Raw genomic sequence first — 22199 nt, 5'->3', positions numbered from 1 at the left:
CGTCCGCTACACGTGTAACGAGTTTTTCTGCGGTGTCTGGACCCAGTGCTCTTCCCACTGGGAGCCTGGGGACCACCGGGTGCGTGCGTGAGTCTGGGGCCTCTGCCCTGCCTGCGTGGGCTGGCACCAAACAGGTCTGAGGGGCCCTGATGCAAGGGAGCTGCCTACAATGTCATTAGCTAAACATTAACGCGAATTATAGCCAGTACTCGTTTTATATCAAATTCATGATTTGAAACATGCATGTTTTTTATCCTACCCCAATAAGACTTGGGCCACATCGCTTCTGTTTTTATTACTAAACCAATTTCGAGGTCCTGTTCTGCCCGTGGACACACTGCCGTGACCACGTGGCCATCCTCCCCATGGAAGGTCTGTGTCCACATGGCCATGTATGTTTCAGTTCCACATCGCAGAGAAGAGGGCACACTTGTACGTGAGGAAGGCTGGGCCCTGAATTAACTGGTGGCCTGAGTAACAGGTGCAGAGAGGACGAATAAGTATGGAGGAGGCTTCTACAGATTAAAGGGGAGAACTCCTCTTGCTGACATCAGAAAGGCGTGCAGGTCTCCAGAGAAGACGTCCAGATGGCCAACGCACAGATGAAAAGATGTTTAACATCACTCACCATCAGGGAAATGCAAATCAAAACCACAATGAGACATCACCTCACACATGTCAGAACGGCTAAAATCAACAACACAACTGGTGAGGATGTGGAGAAAGGGGAACCCTCTTACACCGTTGGTGGGAATGCAGACTGGTGCAGCCACTCTGGAAACAGTGTGGAGGTTCCTCAAAAAGTTAAAGATAGAGCTAACCTATGACCCAGCAATTGCACTACTAGGCATTTATCCAAAGACTACAAAATACTGATTCAAAGGCATACATGCACCCTGATGTTTACAGCAGCATTATCTACAGTAGCCAATGGAAAGAACCCAAGTGTCCACTGACGGATGAATGGCTAAAGAAAATGTGGTGCACATACAACGGAATACTACTCAGCCATCCAAAAGAATGAAGTCTTGCCATTTGCAAGGACATGGTTGGATCTAGAGAGTATCATGCTAAGTGAAGTAAGTCAGAAAAGACAAATACCACAGGATTTCACTCACATGAGAAATTTAAGAAAAAACCAGCAAAGGGGAGAAAAGAGAAGAGAGGCAAACCAAGAAACAGACTCTTAGCTACAGAGAACACACTGATGTTGTATCACCAGAGGGAGGTTGGTGGGGGGGGGATGGGGGATACAGGTGATGGGGATTAAGGAGTGCAGTTGAGGGGAGCCCGGTGGCTCAGGAGGCTGAGCGTCCGACTTCGGCTCAGGTCATGATCTCACGGTTCGTGGGTTCGAGCCCTGCGTCGGGCTCTGTGCCGACAGCTCGGAGCCTGGAGCCTGCTTCGGATCCTGTGTCTCCCTCTCTCTCTGCCCCTCCCCTGCTCATGCTCTGTCTCTCTCAAAAATAAATAAACATTAAAAAAATAGGAGTGCACTTGCTCTGATGAGCACTGGCTGATCTACGGAAGGGACAAATCACTGCATGTACACCTGACTCAAATACAATACCGTAGTGGCATTAACATAAAAATGTAATAAAACGGAGTGCAGGCCAGTTAAGCAAATGGACATATGCTCACGTGCATGCTAGCCTGTGCTTATTCGAAGTGCAATTTGTTACTATTTACCTAACACTTAATTCCATCTCAGGTGTCAAATGCACGGTATGCCTTGTGTTCGAGCATTCGGTATACGGGGCCAGACGTGAGGTCTGTGACACATGGGGTCCTCCTCAGGGAAGCGGGACCCAAGCTGCGAGACGACCTCACCAGGCTCGGCTCTGTTCGGACAGAGTGGCTGCTCCTCACCTGCACAGAGACTGGCAATCAGGCAGCTTGGCCAGGAGACCGACCCTGTCGCCCGAGGGGCGGGGAGCGTGGGCAGCAGGTGCTTGGAGACAGTCCCTTCCCGTCCCACGTCTCCCGCACTTCTCTGTCCTCTGACCTGCCAAGCGGCTGGCACCCCCTCACTCTTGAAGCCACCACCACAACCATCCGGAGTTGGTAAAATGCCCCGAACCTCGTGCATCCTCTACTTCTCCTCTTTCTCACACTGCCAGGTTCCCCCGCTGCCTAACATTTGGTCAGGTGACCCCCGACAGCGGACCTTTCATACACTGGGTCCCGGAAGCCGTGCTTCACCACCGCAGGCTAACCTCCACGGGAACCAGGGAGATTCCGCCGTTCTCCAGACCAGCCCGCCCCACTGCCACCGGGTTCTCCCACCCAAGGACTCACACCTCCTGGAAGCTCCTTCCCTTCAGTCCCAAGCACGTTTCCAGCACGCAAGCACTCCTAGGCGTCACGTGCACTCGAAGAGGCAAACCCTTCCACCCGAAAAAAGCCTTCAGAATCTGAAAACAATCCCAGAAGTCCACGTCTCTGTTACTGAAACTTGCAAATGAATTTAGTACTCGTGGAAATCCTGTTCTGAAATGGCAGGAAGGAAAGCCCGGGGCCTGCCCGGAGCGTCTCGCCCGTCCTCCCTGTGTGTGATCCCTGCATCCCCCCGGATTCCCCAAACTCATTCTTTAATACCCGGGGTTGGTTTCAGAGCAATGAACATTGCAATAATAAGAATTATGGTAGAAGCTAATATTCATCGGACACTTACTGTGATAAATCTTGCTAAGGTCATCAGATTGAATCTTTACCATCTTTTAATCTGTTATGAGGTAGGAAACAGTCTTACTAGCTGCCCCTTTTCTTTAAAAAATAAAGGGATCAAAGTCACAGGGAAATGAGGCGAACTGCCTGGGCACTGGGGTCGGCCCTCAGAGCCTGCCTCGGTATCCCCGCCCCACACGGCCCCTCGCTCCCAAACACTGCATGCGGCACAAACGTAACTTGCTCCCTTTCTACCACCCTGGTTTTAGGCAAGACAGTCTTTCGGTGGCTGAACTTTTTGTAGAAAAAGTTTTGTAAAAACAAGATGCTTTATACCGGAACCTAATGCACACACACACACACACACACACACACACACACACACACACACACACGGTTTCCGTAAGTGACAGTTGCCCTTATTGTGTGTGATGTGCGTTGATTCTGTTCATTCTACACGTTCCATACATTCCTGTTCCTTTTTCTTTTTCAGTTAAAAATTACCGACGAGGGGCGCCTGGGGGGCTTAGTCGGTTGAGCGTGCGACTTCGGCTCAGGTCACGATCTCACTGTCCGTGAGTTTGAGCCCCGCGTCGGGTTCTCTGATGACAGCTCGGAGCCTGGAGCCTGCTTCGGATTCTGTGTCTCCCTCTCTCTCTGTCCCATCCCCACTCATGCTCTGTCTCTCAAAAATAAATAAACACTAAAAAAAATTTAAAAATTGCCAGTACACTTGAATTCATGGCCTATCAGCGCATTGCAAGCCACCGTTTAAAAACCAGTGTCCTGTCAATATAGATGAGGAAACACAGGAAATGGAGCGAAAATCTCTCACTGAATTAGGAAAAGGTCAGACGAGCCACACCTTCCTTCATTAAACACCACGTCTGCCACCTTATCTCTGCCCTCCTGATCTATTTCCACCCACGACCACTTCACTTGGTGCGAGGCCATCACAGATGGATTTTAGACGTTGCTGGCCCGAGGTGCTATTATGGAGAAAGTGGTATCTCGGAAGGCACAGCTCTGAAAGGTGAGCTGAAGGCTTCTGCGTGTTGTTGCTTCCATTCGCAAGCGTGTGCACACGTGTGAGCATGTGTGTGCGTGTGCAAATACACGTATGCAAGTAGCTCGCTTCCTTACGGATTCTCTGCGGGAGGGACCTGCTGGGCAGGCTGTGGCAGAGCCTCAGGGAGGGAGGTGGGGGGCTGGCCCCCCATGAGTCTGGAGGTCCAGACGGGGGTGGAGGGGACCCACACGAGTCCAGCCGGGTGTCCAGAAGCGAGGTCCCTGTGGGGGGCGTAGGCGGGGCTGCTGTCCACCCTGGCTGTCTCTGCACCTCCGGCTGGGCGCCAGCCCCCTCTCCTCCCTCACATCCTCGGTCCCTGGTGCCCACCACACGTGCTTCTGGGGGTCATGAGGCCAGAGCCCAACACGATTCTGCTTTTGCCATTAGCCTCATGTTCGGATGCTTATTTTATTTAGGAGTTCATCTAGCTACTTTTTGATTAGTACTTTGTGGGATTTTTTTTTAAATGACTTCAAAGCTAAAATAGAATCTTGTGAGTGAAGTGCGTTCTTGTTTTCTAATAGAAACCCCCGGTTTCAGTGCAGTGCAGGGGCAGGACAGCGGTTCCCAGGGAGGGAGGCTGGGCCCCCAGGCGGCATCTGGCGATGGCTGCAGAGAGCATCTTGGATGGCCACACATGGGCCTGGGCGTGTGTGGGGCGTCTCATGTGCAGGGATGCAGATGCTGGGACACAGCGGCCTCCCCGTGGGGGACAGCGTCTTCCTGGTCTGGGTGACATCGTCTCAACGGCCATGGGCACGTTGCGACCCTCAGGCCCTCTGAGGCCGTAAGGTTGGGGACAGCGTCTTCCTGGTGTGTGTGAGCACTTACACACCGTGCGCCCTGCTGAGTGCAGTGCATCTCTGCGGGATGGACACTCGACCTCACAGCTGTGCTTCACTGACTCTCGCCTTCCAGAAGGAGCCCCACCCGCACAGGCCGGCGCTGGGATCCTAATCAGGGCACACTTTTTCTACACGGGTTCTTTAACTACCCGTTCACACACTGATGTGTTTTATGCCCCAAGGGCAGCTGTCGGATTTCCAAGTCAGGGTCGAGAGCGGGCTCATGCTTTGCTCCCAGATCAGGAGGGCTGAGTGGCAGGTGCACGTGCGGCCTGTCCTCCGGTGGCCCCGCCCCACACGGCTGCTGAGCTCAGGCCTGGCTGCGTGGCTTCTCTCTCACCTTCTTCACCCTCCTGTCTGGTTCTTTGCTCTGCACTAGTTTGACACCTGTTGCATTTTTAGGGAACGTTGTCAATGCCTCTCTAGCTGTACTGAACTCACTTTCTTTAGCCTATACACCACCCTGGTTTGTTTTTTTCTAACTCCTCCACCGGGTGGAACTAAGTCAGGGAGCTTGGTGGTCGTCTGCGTGGACGTGGGAGCACCCTATGGAGCAGAAAACACTGAACTTTGTCACTTGAATGGATGAATGAATGAATGAATGAATGAATGAAGGCTGCTACAGTCTGAATGTCTGCATCCCCCAAAATGTATACATTGATGGCATTGGGAGGGGGGTCCTTGAGGCGGTGGTTAGCTCATGAGAGATTAATGCCCTTATAAAAGAGACCCCAGAAAGCCCCCTCACCCCCCCGGGGTGGGGACTCACAGGAAGACGGAGTCTATGAGCCAGGAAGGACCCTCACCAGACCCCAAATCCCCAGCACCTTGATCTGGGACTTCAGCCTCCAGAGCAGGGAGATATAAATGCTGCTGTTTACAAGCCACACAGTCCGCGGTCATTTGTTACCGTGGCCTGAACAAGCTAGGACAAAGGCATGTGTGCATGGAAGCATGAATGAGTCAATAAAGATTTACTGCTTGAGGAAGGGGGCCGGCCCGGGGAAAAGATACTGTAATTCACTTGGTAACAACCAGGCTCGGAAATTGTGCAAGTTAAAAATTGGTATTTAGGGGAAAAGCTAGGGAATGCAGTTCAGAAATTTAGATGTAAATTCCTAACATCCTAATTTCCACAAATAATAAATATTAGCAATTTTAAAACTAATTTTGATTTCTTTGTATAGAAATAAAGTTTTAACATGAAATGGTTATACAGTCTTTTGGAATGCTCTCTTGACTGATGTTTAACCTTTCCCCCTGTCCTGCCGCGTGTGATGGTAACTGTGGATGTCACACCCTGGGGAGGATTCTTGCCCCTGTGGCCTCTGGGCTCCCACGGGTACTGGTGCGTGGGGGTGAAGGACAAGGGGAGGACAGGGAAGGATGGAGAGAGGGCTTCACGGCGCTTAGGGTGCAGCAAATGAACACACTGTCACTGCACAGAAACATGGCACCATTTCCACTATTTCTAGAAACTTCTAGGAACTTCCCTTAAGGAAATAAGTGTGGATGTCCATCCAGTTACAAAGCTACATGTCTACAAGATGACCAGGGGTGTTTATAAAAGGACACAAAATATGAATCTCTAAAAAGGGAGTTTTTTTTTTAAAAAAAAAACATTTTCCTTTAGAAAGAAAGAGCAAGCATGTAAGTGGGGGAGGGGCAGAGAGCGAGAGAGGGAGAGAGAGAATCCCTAGCAGTCTCTGTGATGTCACTGTAGAGCCCGACCCGGGGCTCCCTCCCATGACCCTGACATCATGACCGGAGCCAAAATCCAGAGCAGGACGCTCAACAAACTGAGCCGCCTGGGCGCCCCATCTAAAAAGGGAGTTCCTTGAAAATAAGTTTTGTATAATTAAATACTGTGTGACGTGCATGTGGTTAAATGGTGTGCAGACCAGAAATGATAACGGGGGGGTGGCACTAGACAAGAATATATCCCCACATATGCACCTGCCCCACAGAAGGCTGTGCCGGTAATTATTGCTTCGACATTCAAGTACTTTTTTAAACTGCACAGTCCACCCCTTTTCCTTGTGTCATGTCTCATATAATACGTAGCTACTCTTCTTTGATCATTTAATGTCGCCTTTTAAAAAAAATTTTCACTTTGCAGCTGACTTACCAGCGTAAAATCTAGGCCAATATTGCAGTCCTCATAAATGCTTATAAACTGGCAACTCTCTACAACTGATTTAAATATAACGTTCAGGAGAACGGTGTCACGAAAATGACCGGCAGAGAGAGCAATCTGATCTCAGTGTGTCTGAAGGTCTTCCCTCAAACCCTTTCCCTGGGACAAGTGGGCTCTTCTCTTGTAGTCATTGAGAAGGTGCTAAATCAAGTCACTTTTACCGCTGACTTCAGATTAATTCTAAAGCAACCTGCTTTATCTTCCTACTTCCATACGCTGCATTATGTGAGCTCTGCAGCACGCATGCACCCTTAATGGGGCTCAGGAGGAGCCGGAGCCGATTCTCCTATTTCTTTACCAAATTGCCTGTCACGAAGGACAATTTTGGGATTTGCAGTGAGTACTGCTCACCCCTCCTGTAACCTCACCGCTGTACGGATGTAGCCCGAGCTGCCCTGAGGAGCGGCCACACGTTTCAGCAACGATACGTCCTCCTTCCACAGCCACGGCCGTTAACGTGGATGTGAGGCAGGAGAATGGGAGAGCCGTGCGTTCAAGACAGAAGACCTGTAAAGACCCATCCGCTTCAGGGGCTACAGGCCGGGGGGATTTGAAAAAAAGAAAAAGTCTACGAGTTGGCATTTGTTCCTGATCAGCGACTCTAGCAGCAGTGGGAACGTGACTCAGCCCTTCCCCCCTCCCTCCCGCTGAGCCGCCCTAGCTGCCCTCCTTGCTGTCGAGTAGAGTATCGTTTGTGCCCTTGACACCAGCGTTCCCTGCCCCGGGCCACACTCGAGTCACGCAGGGAACCCTCAGAGGCAACCACGCATCGGAACGTCCCGGCGCGGGACCGGGTCTCCATATTTCTAAATACTCCCCAGGTGGCTCCAGCTAGTGAGAACCACGGTGGACACCCAGCGTTTCCGTGAACGGGCTGAGAAGGATGGCCGGACCCACTGGTGCATGTCCCCGACCGGGGCCACCTCCGTGTGGGTCCAAGTCACGACATGCCTGCTCGTTCAGCACCACGCGTGGGAAAACTGGATGTGTGTCTGCGAGCTCCTTGCGGCCGACGCTCCCCAGATCCTCATCTTTCTTTCCGCCTCTAAAATCCAACTGTCTTGACATGCTTGTAATCGTCATCCCCTCACGGCCAGACCGCACAAGCAGCTCACCAAACACTTTCTGTCCCTAAACAGTACGGAGGTTCCTCAGAACAAACTTAGGATCCAGCAATTCTAAAAGACAAAGGCAAGGTCCTGAAGAGAGTCTGTGCGTCTGACAGCATTACGCATCGTGGCCTAGAGGTGGAGGTAACACACGTGTCCATTAAGGGATGAAGGGGCAGACTGGATGTGGCCGATTCATACGACGGAGTATTACGCAGCCTTAACAAGGAGGGAAGTTCCGTCACGTGCTACGATATGGCCGAATCCTGAGGGCATTCTACAGAGTGAAAGAAGTCAGTCACAGAGCAACAGATACTGCATGACCCCGCTCCGACCGGGAATCTAAAATAGTCAAACTCACAGAAGCAGAGAGGAGGATGGGGTGGGGGGGCGGGAAGTACCTGCTCCTGGGTGCGGAGTTGGGTTTGGGAAGATGGGAAGAGATCTGGGGACGGGTGACAATCACCCTGTTGGGTGACTGTGAATGTATTCCACGTCCCCGAACACACACATTGAAAAGGGGTCAAAATGATGAATTTTACGCTGTGCATATTTTACCAACACGACAAAATACCTTGTGTCTGTACAATGCAGCCCATGTCATGCTGCCAGTGAGACGCTCTGACCCCTTCAATCCCTGTACTTACCTCTCCACACTCCGTTCGCGTGACCAGGAACATATTTAAACTCCCCGTCTGGGACTCGGCAGTAAGAACACGGTGGGACCTGTGCTTCCAATGTGATCCCCACAAGCTTTTGGCTTTGTGCCGCTGCTTGGTCACCTACGCCCCTCCGGGACGCCGTCCCGTGTTACACAAGGCCCAGTGTGCCGTGATTTAGCCGAGAAAAGGCGTCTCCCCCAAGGTGGACCAGCTCTCAGGGATGCGCCCCGGCTCTCCCCTGAGTTCCTCCTGGCTGCTGACTGTCGGCACCAAATCCCTGCCGGCCACAAAATGTGGCTTAAAGACGCACACCCCTCCTCTGTTCTGGCCCATGTCCCCTGTTCTGAGGCGGTCACAGAAAGGAACCGGCACCACAGGCACATGGTGATCTAAAGACGTCCAGACACAGCACGAGTGCAGGTGAACCGCCAAAGTCCCAGTGACACAAAAGTTGACGGAATCGTACATTCACCGGACGCCTCTTTAGACCTGCTTCCTGGTGATTGCTCGGGGTGACGGAGAGCGCCACCGAGTGGAACAAAAAATAACGCACGCCCATCCACACGAGCCAGTTCGCTCTCTAGTAAGAAGTAAAGATAACCTGGTTTGCATATTTCTGAGTAAAGAAAGGCTTGTTTAGAACGGCAAGTTAGAACTAAATTTTGAACTTGATCACAGTGGAAAATAGTTACTCTTCTACAACTAAATCTGTATTTATAATCTCATTGAAAAGAAAATTTTTTTTGCTTCTGATTTTCTTTAAAATTTTCTTTTACTACTTATTTATTATTGAGAGAGAGGGACAGAGTGTGACCAGGGAAGGGGCACAGAGAGAGGGAGACACAGAATCGGGAGCAGGCTCCAGGCTCTGAGCTGTCGGCACAGAGCCCGACGCAGGGCTCGAACGCACAAACCACGAGACCGTGACTTGAGCCAAAGTCGGACACTTAACCAACTGAGCCACCCAGGTGCCCCTAATTTTCTTTAAAAGAAATCACAGCTTTATACAAATGGCCTCTTTGACTTTCCAATATTATTCTTTAAGCCAATCAAATGGGCAATAGATTCACTGGCTAAAGGTCTGAAATAAATTAGGAAAAATTCAAATTCAAGCATAAACCATCCTTATGTTCCATAATTCAGCCCCGAGGGCTGTGACAGCCCAGGACCATCGGTGACCTGGGAGAACAGCTTGGCATCTTTTAGGCCATCGCACAGCATGGGGCAGACAGCATGGAGCCACGGGTAGGGCGTATTTTCTCAGTTGCTGTTGGATGTTGAATTTATTCAACACTCCACGTGTCTTACAGAAACACTGGCCCCTTTTCATGTAAGCATGATCCACGTCAAGTGACGATGGCCAAAAAGAGCACTGGTGCGATTGTGTCTGTGATGTGGCGTAAAAAGAAAATCTCCACAGGAAATACGCTGTGACGGTAATTTGGAGCTTACGGGCAAGAGGGCACGTGCCACACTCAGCATCCACACCCCGGTGGGCACTGGGCTGGCCCGCAGTAATCTGCTGTCTCAAGTCGGGTGAAAGAGCTCGTAAGAACCATAAATGAGGAGCTCTTCCCTTCCTCAGATCCACTGAGAGCAAGTTTTAGTCACAAGGGAGCAAAGGCGAGAGGTGCCATCTCACACACGTATCAAAGATGCCAACAGCTTGATGATTATTAATAATAGTTAACTGCCTCAGCGATTCATCTGTGGTGATTTGGAGCAAACGTGTTCTCACCTACAGCTTCTATAATGTTTACAAACTATTTAAAATGTTCACCACATCTTACTCCGTTCTTGAAATTAGGACGCGCAAAGTCACACGCTTGCTTAACCCGTTTTTGCGGTGGGGATCCCGTCTGTGAGGTGCAGAGCGCCGCCACCCGGCCCGGGGCGTGCCCGCCGTGTCTGATCTGTGCAGTCACCGGGGCCGAGCTGCACAGTGCTCCCCGTAAAACGGGGAGTTTTACCTAGATCCTCCTCTGCCGGCCCCGGAAAGCTGATGCCCGGCTGGACCAGGTCCCCGCCCTCTTCCTCTGCAAGAGAGAGAGAGAGTCACTCTTTAATACATTTCAGGAGTGGATGGCAGTTAGCTCAGCACATCCCCAACACGCCGCACCCCCAATGCCCAAACACGAGAGATTCGCGCCTCTTTGCTCCAAGGGCACTGCTCAGAGGTCCCTGCCAAGCTGTAACCTTGGCACGGGCGCCCCCTCTATGAACACAGCACTGGAACGTGGTGCATGGCTGTCCCGTGCAGGTGTCCACCCGGGCAGGGCGTCCGTGAGTCTCCGCTATACCTTGGGTTTAATAAATAACAGATAATAAATCTGAGCTCTTCTGCAGATTTATTAGACTTCGTCTGCAGAGTCGGCCACACTCTGCTTCCATCCCCCCCCACCCCCGCCCCGCCACCTCCAGCCCCTTGAATCCTGGGTGAGCGTTGCACTGCCCAGGATGACACTACCTCTCTTGTCCATAAAGTTCTACACCGAGGCTCCTTCAGCAATATTCAAAGCCTGCAGTTACCGTGTTCACGCCTAACGTTAGTTAATCTTAAGGTCGACATCCCAAACATGAAATCTGTCTCCTTCTGTTGGGAGAACACGTCAGGTCACTGGCACTGATGTTCAGTTGCTCAGTGGCATATACTGCAAAAGCAGACAGCATGTGCCTGCGGTGACATCATCATGTGGGGGTAAAAGGTCTTGGGGGTCATCTAGCACTGCCCTTCCTGCCCAGATGGGATGGCAGGGCCAGGGAGATGCAGGGACCTGGGTTCTTTACCCAGCTGGCCCCTGGGGCACCGGATTAGAGCAGTCTGCTGCCCTAGCCTCCACCTGGGTTGCCCTAGCCTCCACCCGGACCCCCACACCCAGTCAGAGGTCAGAGGCATAGCTGGCTAATCTCCATAAGGAGACAGGCAGCTTCAGGCAAGGGCTCTTCTGGCAATAGATTACGTATGTACTAAATACATACTTTGGCATATATCCCATAAGTACAATTTTCCACGTGCACTCATGCAGGCTTCCGGTGTTCATGAGTAAGTTTTAAGGCAAATAAATATTCCACGCTTAGATCCCACTAGTAATATTAAATATGGTTAACCATGCTGTCGCCTGCGGATTCATTCTAGAACATTGTGATCAAACCCACATGGGCTGTCACCATCTTCGGTTCAGCAAATCAGCATTTTCCGTACGCTTACAGGACGTTAAGAAAGGCAGATGCAAGGCTGGCAATGAGAGATGGTCCCGAGGCGACGGGCACTTCTCACGCAAACCTGCAGTGGAATTTCATGTTATGGGATCTTCCGGCTGTTGCTTTAAAAGTGACATGTGTTATACTCTTGTATATGAGTAGTGTGTGAACTGGGTCAATCAAGTATTTACAAGGCAGCTCATTAAAGTCATTTAACGTGATTTGACCACGCCCCATTTTCCCACAGCAGCAGCCACTTCGTGCACTTTGGAGCTGTGTCTTCCTGCTCGTGACTGGTCTGCTCCAGAGCTGGCCCGTCAGATGAGCACGTTAGGTATAACATTAGACCAGACACGGCTGTGCTTTCGTCTCTTTAGAACTAGAATGCCACAGAATGCACACTTCTAATTAAATACAGTTGCCATGGCGACCGTGGTCACGCAGCCCGGGCGGCCAACTTGGAAGCAGTCTGCATTAGTTGGGGAAGAATGGAATTAGGAGAATAAACCAAAACAGCCAGCCTCCGCCTGCAGACCTCGTTCGCCTTAGCTCAGACACACACGTACACAGCAGAAAGCAACAAAGGGCAAGCTTCCGCAGAACGGACTGGAAGGGTGAGCGGACGCTGAGCCGGCTGTGGAAATCAAACGCACGAGAGGCCGGCCTGCAAACACACCAAGCACACGCAGGCCGCCAACAGGAAGCTCACATGGCACTCACAAAGCTTTAGCCGCAGCTGAACACGGGCCTGTCGCATTATTTCGAGAACATTCCCCGGATGACGGTGAGTGGGTTTGAAGGTCGGTCCTGACTTTTTTTTTTTTTAATATTTATTTATTTTTAAGGGAGTGAGAGCATGAGCAGGGGAGGAACAGAGAGAGAGGGAGACACAGAATCTGAAGCAGGCTCCAGGCTCTGAGCTGTCGGCACAGAGCCCGACGCGGGGCTCGAACTCACAGACCCCGAGATCACGACCTGAGCTGAAGTTGGATGCTCAACCGACTGAGCCACCCAGCGCCCCAGTCGGTCCTGACTTTTAAAGGTGGGAATGATTAACTGCCGATTTTGCCTCTGCTCTCGTCCTTTATCAGACCGAAATTGAACAAGGCCTAGAAGCAGGTTAACCAGGCAAACCCTTCACAGTTAGAAAACTAGGCTATGGGTTGGGGGTAAAAGCATTCACGCTTTCTGGCTCTGGTTTGCCTCCTAGCTGATAAGGCTTCGCTTCAAGTGGGTGTGGGCACAAGCAGTGGCTCCCGTCCTGCCTCACCCAACCAGGCCTTGTCTTTCAGCTTAAATGTGTTTTCACCGTATCTGCACCATCTCCCAGCCGGAACCTGACCCAGACGGCAGTGCCACGGAGATGCACGGGCAGCGCCTGTGTGCCCGCCGCCCTGCCGTCCCCAGCATCTACCCTGGGCGCCATCGGACGTGCGACGGACGAGCTAAGGGGGGCGGGCCACACCGTCCTGCTCGGACACCCGCTTTCACAGGCCTTGGCTTCGATCCCTGGGCCCGCTCCAGGGACACCTGCATGCACATCCTCTCGGGGATCTTTCTTCTGGCCCCGTCCGTGCTCGGGAAGGGAACCCTCTGCCTCACCAATGTCACTAAGGCAAATGTCACCTGAGAAAGAAGCGTGGGCAGCGTGTTGGGCCAGCGTCTCTGCTTGCTCGGCACCGACCTTCTGAACCTGGTGGCCGTGGGCCGCCTTGGCCCAGCGTCCTGGCTTTGGGCCTTCCACGGCCAGGAGGGGCCGGAGCGGCACAGGCTGCGAGAGTGACAGTGGTACTCAGTGCTAGAAACGAAATGCCCATCTGACATCAAGTGAAAACGTCCGTCGCGGTTTCTTAGCAAAAACAGAAATGTGCCACAGACTGAAAAGTTTTAGAAGCCCTCCACCGACATATTACACGCACGTAATGAAGTCGGTCTTCACGGCCATGACCCCTGAAGGGACACCCCTAACTTGGGGCTGTGAACCTACAACCTCTCTGACTAGACTCACCTCACGACTCATTTTTCTGTCATCCTGAAAATGACACCCAGATCAGTGCCATCTGACACGGGACCCAGTTTCTGCTGCCCACCTTGGGGCGAATCGTAATCAGGCCTTTGTGTGACCCTGTGTCAGTCATTCTTCTCCAGAGCCAACACTTAATTCCGCGTGCACGAGGCGTGTGTCTAAGATGAGCACCCCACACACTTGGGTGCGGCCACTGACGCAACGCGACACGGGCAAGTTCCCTCACGTCTCTGGAATCACCTGCGGACAAGGGAGGGGTCTGAGATCATTGGGGGCGACACTCAGTAAAACACAGGGCATCGTGGCCATTCCATCAGGCATCATGGCTTCTACCCCCTCAGTCACCGCAGGAGTGGTGTCAGCACCGTAAGACTCGCTGGAAGGGAAACTGAGGCAGCACAGCATCTGCCCACAGCCAGTCCTCACAAGCAAGGTCAACTGGGCGCAGCATGGACATTTTCCAAGGAGGAACATGAGGCCCAGAGAGGCTGAGTACATGACCTGAGGACACACAGCCCCCGGCATCTCCGACTGGTTCTGCTCCCTCTGTCACGTCTCTGGGTCCCTTCATGCCTCCACCATGACCTGTGTCTGATTCAGAGGGGCTTCTGCGCTGACCTTCCTCAAGAGGAAGCCCACTGTCTTGAACTGGTATTGGAATGAGGTAACCCCCCTGAACAAAGGGGCTGAAGACGTGAGAGAGATGATTCTGGGCGGGTGAGGGACACTTAGGCTCAAGGGTGCCCAGGCAGACAAACTTCAAGAAGTCCAACATTCACGGAAGTCGGTGGACACCTGCTCATTTCTGCTATGATGGATGCAGAAATCGGGGTCTGGGGAGGGTGGGTGATGTCCCTGAAGAGTCCTGTCGAGCCCAGCCTCTGGCTCTGCAGTTCAGGGATCTCTCAGGCCGCGGCGTGGGGGCAGCTGGTTGGAGGCGTGAGCCATGAGTGACCCTTCATTTCATAAAGACCTGACCTGTGAATTCTTACTGCGAGGCTCAGAAAAGACACATGCGTTCAACCTCTGGGTTTCAAACCCTTGTAAGCACAGGTACAAATTACACCTTTGGGGAAGGGAACAGTTGTCTCTGAATCATGCTAACTCGGAATCTACAATAAGGAACAGGAAAGGCTTCCAAACAGTAGGTAGTAGGGAAAACAATGTTTGTATATGAAAAGGGAAATTGCTCATAAGAAAATATTGGATTTCTCCGCATAAAGGAATCCAATGCTGCATTACCTCATAAACAACAAGGAAACAAAATGCCACGTTTTTATCCACTGTGCTTGGCACTCTGCCCCATCTCCCACTCCGTGCAGTGTGTGTGCGTGTGTGTGTGTGTGTGTGTGTGCGTGTGCGTGTGCGTGTGTGAGCCCTGCAGCTCCCCAGTGGCGGCGGGAGGGCAGACGTGTGTCCTGACCAAGCTGACAAAGGCCCAGAGCAGCGAAGCAACCCTCCTGTCCTCACCAGAACCGTGACTCCATGCTGCATGTTGGAGCACAGCCCTTTGGTGGGACAGCCCCGTTCCCAAGTGTGACTCGTGCAGAACCCCAAACTACAGAGCAGCACTGGGGTGGGAAGCACGTGAGGAGGGCTGTCCGCTTCTGAGCCCTCTGCGCTGACGCCACGAGGCTCCTCTGCACAACCACAGGGCTGAAGGGCACATGTGGCAGCCCAAGAGCAGCCAGACATTGGAAGCTGACTTCGTCTAAGTGTCTGAAGAAGACATTCACTTTCTTTTATCGCAGGGACAGGAGGCTTTGCTCTGATGGGAGTGGAATTGGAAGATGTGCTGTTATGTCTAGGTCTCAAACTCTGGCTCACGTCCCCAAAGGCCATGCATTGCCCCCACACTGTGCTCAGCTGACCCCAGGTCTTCCCTTGGGGTCAGCCCCACTACAGGGCTGTTCTGTTCCTCCTGCAGCCCAGGGGCCCATCCCAGCTCACAGAGGCCTTGTCCAAGTCATGGGGCGCCTTGCCCTCGGGTACTGCTGCCTCTGTCCATCCAGAGCCTGCAAACTTGTGCTCTCTCACTGTCTGCCACCCCCCCCCCCCCGCCTTCTCCACCCCACCAGTGTCAGCCTCCCTCCGGAACGCCACCCGCGCATTGATTAAGGGATGGGGCCAGGCGAGGAGGCTGGCGGTCAAGTCAATGAGTCTCCCTGTGAAGCGGAGTTTCCTGGCCATGTGGCTGCGGTCAGGAAACTCCTCATAGACAGAAAGGGCACAGCACAGGGCCTCGCAGAGTCACTGGTGTTACTGGCACGGGCGCAGTGACACCCCAGAGTGCGAGGCGGTCCCAGGCTTCAGGCATGACAATTGGCAGCTGCTTCTAGGACCCTGTGAGCTCCACTGAGAAAGTGAAGTAACCACAAAGTTCAGCAATCCAACAGTCCGCCCAGTTTCTAGAGTCTTCCAGTCTTTAAAAGTTTACTTTAAAAAAAGCATACTCAAGCCTACATTTTAGCCGTTTCCCTAATGACAGGATTTGAAGGCTGCTTAAATTAAGAATTCATTTCTGCTCTGTTAGGACAAAGACACTGATTAGCCTGAATGCTCGCTTCCCCTTCTTCCATTCACAGCTGTGCCATCAGCCGCTACCATAGTGATTACTAATGGCTTTTCTTTGAAAGCCATAGAAATGCTCACGATTTTATTTTGGACCAAGGATCAAGTCTCAGCAGAAGCTGCCCCTAAAGTCTGCAGAATTTTCACTAATAGTTACATGTCACCTAAGTCAGGCTAAGAGAACAACTCAAAGTCACTAACAAGGCAACCCCAACTCTGCCCAGGATAATAAAGGCTCTCAAAGCAGGAGGCAGCTGAGCAGACCTTGCGTGGGTATTAGCATTCACAGCCCTGGCTTTCAGGCCTAGAGGCTTATCAAGTTAAGTTCACCACAACCCCACCACCGTGCACTCACATAAATCACAAGACCATCTTCCAAGGAGTTCAGTTACGACCAACTACAACATCCACTTAACGTTTGCATTTCTCTGGACTTGTGGGGAAAGATTTAAAAATGCTGAAGTGAAAAGCAGACTGTTTCTTATTTAAATATCTGAAGGCTTTGAGATGAAACTATACCTGTCTGCTGTGAAAGTTGAACATTACTCACTTCAAAAGTGACGTTAATTATGTTTTATATAATATGTTTGAAGTCTACATTCCAAATGCATGCGGAGTTAAATCTTTTGCACCACCTTCTGTATTTAATAAGGTTTTATGCCAAAGTTTGCATGAAGATTTGTCCATCATGTTTAAACTGGAAATATTGTTTTACAGACAGGGTGAGGGGCATTTTTATAAAGCCTAGAAAAACCTTGCCTTCCTCCCTCAGGTGGTTACTGCCCATACCTACATTACATGAAAGTCTCAGAGACCAGCATGAACACTGTGGGGACCAAAACTTGTTCTTTGTCTCTGACGGGCAGCTCATTCTGACGCTGGCTCATGAGGAGTCCCTAGCCAGGGCCGCCGCGTAATATACAGGACCCCCCGTTACATTTGAATTTCAGATAACAAAGAGTAATGTTTTTGGTGTTCTGTCCCATGCAGTATCTGTTGTTTATCTGACACTCAACTTTACCAGGGCACTCCGTGCTTGCATCTGCTAAATCTTGGCTTGGTTCCCCCGAGGGGCTTGTAGGAGATACTCAGCTAATTCCTATACTTGTAACTATTGAGACGGTCAGCCTCTTTATCCAACCAGTAGCCCTGGCTGTGGGACTCACAGCTAACCTACCGAGGGCCACTTATTAACCCACTGAGCCGGCGGGGCCACCCTAGCTCCGATGAACATCAGTACCGCCGTCGCCCTCATTATCTTCGCCACCTCGTTTTGCCAACAACGCTGGCATTTGCTGTGGCCTGAATTCCAACCTATGTCCTCACCCTGTTAGTAGGTCCACACTACATAACAGCACGTAAGGACCCACCAAACCCACGCACGCCACAGAGTTAACCCAAGCCCATGACCACTCACAGGAGCCCTTTCAGCTGCTCTAATGACTTCAGGACTGGCAGGAGGATTCCACCTCAACTCAACGTCACCATTGAGTCTGGGATTAACAACCAATCTATTAACCCTAAATCAACGATGATGAGATACCATCTGAGAAAGTACATTCCGAGGCCCGGGCGGGTTCATTTCGTGGCACCAGGGGCCAGTCTGGTGGGCAGGCAGGGTTGAGAACCACTAACTTAGTGGAATGAACAAAAGTAATCCATCCAAGGCCCTGATCCCACCCTTTCCTTCTCCAACTAAAGCCAACAGAGTTGGCATCCAACCCCCCACGGGTCAGCTGTGGCCAGCGTTCCTGGGCTGCAGGGACACCCAGCCCAGCCCCACAGTGTGCAGGTGCTCCCGGAATTATTGGCTTCGTGTGAAGCTGGGGAAGGGGATCCTCTGCCTGTTACCACCTCCTCTCCCTCTCTGTTACACCACCAGCTGTCGGGAGAGGAGTTTTCTAGGCATTTTAACATTAAAAGAAGCCATGATATTGACTTTCAAATACTCTTAGATTGTGTATTTGGCATGTTGTCTTAATCTTCGATACCGGGTGACTATCTGGTGTCTCGCTTTGCCTGTTCACCCCCCGTAGGATGACTTCCACGCCAGCTGGAATATGCTGTGATGTGCAGGAGGGGTGAGCAAGGGGTCTTTGCCCTGGGGTTTGCACGAGGGACCGCAGGGAAGCAGTGGTGCTCGTTTCTTCTCTAAAAACCTCGGCAGCCTTGGCTTTTGGGTATCCGATTGCAGCAGAACGGTTCACTATGGCACAAAGTGTAGACCGTTAGAGACCTTGCAAGTAATTGAGAGATTCCTGATCTAACGCATGCGGGAGAAGCATTGCGCAAACCCTGTGTCCTTCGAGGTCCCCCGCTTTGCTCAGAGGGCAGACTGGAGGCAATTTACCATGATGCTGATTGGGACCGTCGCTGACTGGAGGGATGACAATAGCGACATTTTGTCCTCTAAACCTGGGCTTTCCAGATCTGGTCCACCAGCCCGCAGTCTTTTATACATACGAAAGAAATGATAAAGATAGTTGCTGTTCCACAGTCTCTGGTAAAGCCTACGTCTGAATTTCTCCTTGTTCACTGGAACGAGATGGTCTGGACTGAAGACGGCAGGGCAACAATACACAGCTTCTGTCCTCCTCCGTCAAACACCGGCGTCTACTCAGTGCCGGCCTTCGTGCGTACGGTGGGAGAATCAGTGCTCAGGAAGACGCCCACAGAGAGCGAGCCACTGGTCCGCTCGGCTGGCCGGTCTGTCTCTGAGCGTCTGCCACGTGTGGCCGTGAAGCTGGCAGCTCGTGTGGCTCCTGTCGCCACAGCCCTCTGAGGTGCCGGCCCACGGTTCGGCACAGAAAACTGCTTTCCAGATATTTACAGTCTGTAGGTAACGTGAAAAAGGAGTAGTTTTGTGTGTTTTCTTACCTTCTGTCTGCAACACACAACACACACGGAGGGCATCCTGGCATCTAAAGCGGCAGCTTTTGAGCATAACTCTGAGAATGGGTGCGCCCGGGTTCCCTGCAGACCCTGAACACGGTGCGGGGGGTGGGGCGGGGGGCAGAGACGCCTCACACCGCACATTGGCTCAGCCTGTGGCACCTGCCCCTCGAGCTCCTTTCCAAGGAAGGGGTGAGGTGGTAGCTGCACGGATGGCATGCCCGTGGTCCCTCACCCACCCCAGACTGGAAACCCAGGCCCCCAGCCCCTGGCGCCCCTTTCGGCCGTTATCTCAGACAGTCAGCCTGCTGTCTCTGCCTGCAGTTACCTCGCCTTGGAGGAGGGTGCTTGTTACCTGAACACGGAAATGAGGAGGGTGATCTTCCGGGGTTTTCGGTAACTAACCTAAAACCCTGTAAGGCACGGCTGACATTTAACATTGTATTAGCTTCAGACCCACAATGTAGCGAGTCAATATTTGCACGCGTGGCCACGCAGTGGCCACGGTAAGCCCCGTTAGCAGTCATCACCGCACGCCGTTGCCGAAGTCCTTTCGTGAGATGAGCACTCGTACGAGGTGCTCTCTTAGCGACTTTCAGACACGCGACACGCTGTGACTGCCCACGGTCACAGTGCCGTGCCCGCGATACCTCAGCTAGAACAATCTCACGACCACTCTGTGTGGGTGCGGAGACCAGACAGGCCCCACCTTTCTCTCTGGCTCTGAGTCCCCCCTCCCTGTGCTGCATGCCAGCATCAGCCACCTGTCTGTCAGCCTGAAGCCGTGCAGACACTCGGGAAAATACTGGGGAGACAAGTGGGTACTGGCACTACCTCTCCCTGGCTTCTGTGCTGTTCTTAGGCGTTCATGCGCCCACAGTCTTCAGTATCATCCTTAGGAAATTCCTTTCCGGAATTGAAATCCGGGCTCAGAAAAGAGCTATGCCCAACTCATTCATACTAACATGCAAATGGATGCCAGGAAGCCTTCCCTGAATGCTTGCTCTGCATCCAGTTCTGCCTGTGAGTAGCACCAGGAATTGTGTCCTGCCCCAGAGCCACCGGGCGTCGAGTGCAGCCTGTGATGCAGTGGCCTCGAGTCTTCAGCCACTTCCACCCCACCCCACCCTGCACAACAGCCACGTGAGGCCTGGGCCCGTCGGGAAGTCCTCACCCTGCCTGAGGACCAAATACCTCTAACCGCATCATGTGCTAGTCCTACATTCTTAAAATTCCCCCAAAGCATCATTGAAGAGATGATATTTTCATGCGTACTATTTCACTGAACCGAGTATTTTCCATCAGCATTGCTGCCTCCTTGTTATGTACGAACACAACACCTGTGGACCTTCGGGGCTGGAGATTCCCACCCAGCAGACACCTGCTGACTGACACTGAGAGCTCGGGGCCATGGTCTGGAGGAAACTCACACAAAAGCATGACTTCCCTACAGTGAAGGGAGTTCAGAACCCGCTGATGCACCGCGCGCGTCCTTCACGTGGGTACGGGACGGTCGGACTTCACCGGGAGAATCACCGTAAAAAATGCATTGTCAACTCCAGTAACGGTTCATGATTTATTACGTTTCGTTGTTACAAAGACTTGAGTAAACCCATAATTGCATGTAAAATTTATTATATAAATCTATACATTAAAATATTTCATGGCCAAAATGTCATATTTATTTTTATTTTCTGAAAGAAAGCAATTTCAAAGGTTTGATTTGTGGGTGGTTGTTTCGGACCCCGAATCTTTGTAAATACCCGCTTTCAGGACTACTTAGCCATAAAACTGAACTTTGATCTACAGCCCCAGGCCTAGCCGTTGTTCACTATTCCTCTGGGTATTAATAAAAGTGAACACCGTTTGTGAAAACATGAAGATGAGACTGGTCACCTATTACTCGCTGACAAACCGTGCCGAGGGCATTGTTCCTCCTGTCCGAATACATCCCGCGTCACGGGGACTAGCAGGCGGCCTCTACAGCACCACCGAGGTGGCAATTTGTTGTCAAAGCCTCGGCTTCCGGATCGGTTCCGGTTTAGCAAACTCTGTGGCCCCTGACCTGGGACTAGGCACAGAAGGACGGGATCACGCTGTGGCGGCCTGGTCACCCAGTGTCATTCAATCACCCAAAGGGCCGGTCCTATGGGCTCCCCGGCGACACCAGGCAAGTGGGGCAGCGCCGACAGCCGCCGGGTCCGTCTGTCCCCTGGTAGCGCATCCCAGATCAGCTGCCACAAATGCGCGTGTTCTGACACCGTGCCGTGGAGGGACGGTGCTCACACAGCGGGCTCACGGGCAGTGTGTCTGCCTCAGCAGTTTGTGTCCTCTAATGGGAATCCGGAACATGACAGGCTTCCTCCCCCGAGGCACGGAAACCTCAGGAGCTCAAAGGCTGAGCAGCCACCAGACCTGAGGTTTCTCTCTCCCACCTCGGGGACTTGAAGCTCCACCTGCCTGGGTCCAGGTGTGCAGTCCGCACTCCCACCTGGGGGCACGGCTTCCCGGCCCCTGTGGGGTGAGCGCAAACCTGCCCAATCAGGAGGGAGCACATCCCAGCCTCCATGACTGGGGTGAGTAAGCTGAGCCTCGGTCCCCCATCTGTAAGATGGAGGCAACATGAATGTCAAAGGGGTGTGTGATTTTTATTTTTTTTTTTTAAGTTTATTTATTTTAGAAAGAGAGAGAGGCAGAGTATGAGCCGGGGGGCGGGGGCGCAGAGAGAGAGGGGGACATAGAATCGGAAGCAGGCCCCAGGCTCCGCCGAGCTGTCAGCACAGAGCCGATGCGGGGCTTGAACCCACGAACCGTGAGATCATGACCTGAGCCGAAGTCGGGCGCTTAATAACGGCGGACTGAGGCACCTCAAAGAGATGAAGTAAGAAAAACCTACGTAACATCCCCGAGCAGACTATGCGACACTAACACACCCTCAACGTCCTGCCTTCTCCTTGAAA

The 22199-nt window shown here is 52.2% G+C and overlaps 1 protein-coding gene across 4 annotated transcripts in view; it reads right to left on the bottom strand.

Moving 5' to 3' along the window:
* DLGAP2 (DLG associated protein 2) overlaps positions 1–22199 on the bottom strand; it is a 617576-nt gene that overhangs the window by 159890 nt on the left and 435487 nt on the right. For 3 of the 4 annotated variants that reach the window (XM_047856904.1, XM_047856906.1, XM_047856905.1), the window contains exon 4: positions 10520–10585. The exons of the other annotated variant lie outside the window; for it this stretch is intronic. In XM_047856904.1, coding sequence (XP_047712860.1) covers positions 10520–10585 — 66 coding nt within the window. The remainder of the gene's footprint in view (positions 1–10519; positions 10586–22199) is intronic. 4 annotated transcript variants of the gene reach the window in all.

Source organism: Prionailurus viverrinus, chromosome B1 (genome assembly GCF_022837055.1).
Source record: "Prionailurus viverrinus isolate Anna chromosome B1, UM_Priviv_1.0, whole genome shotgun sequence".
NCBI lineage: Eukaryota > Metazoa > Chordata > Mammalia > Carnivora > Felidae > Prionailurus > Prionailurus viverrinus.
The sequence above is the reverse complement of the archived record's forward strand: the minus strand, read 5'-3'. Positions and strand labels throughout refer to the sequence as shown.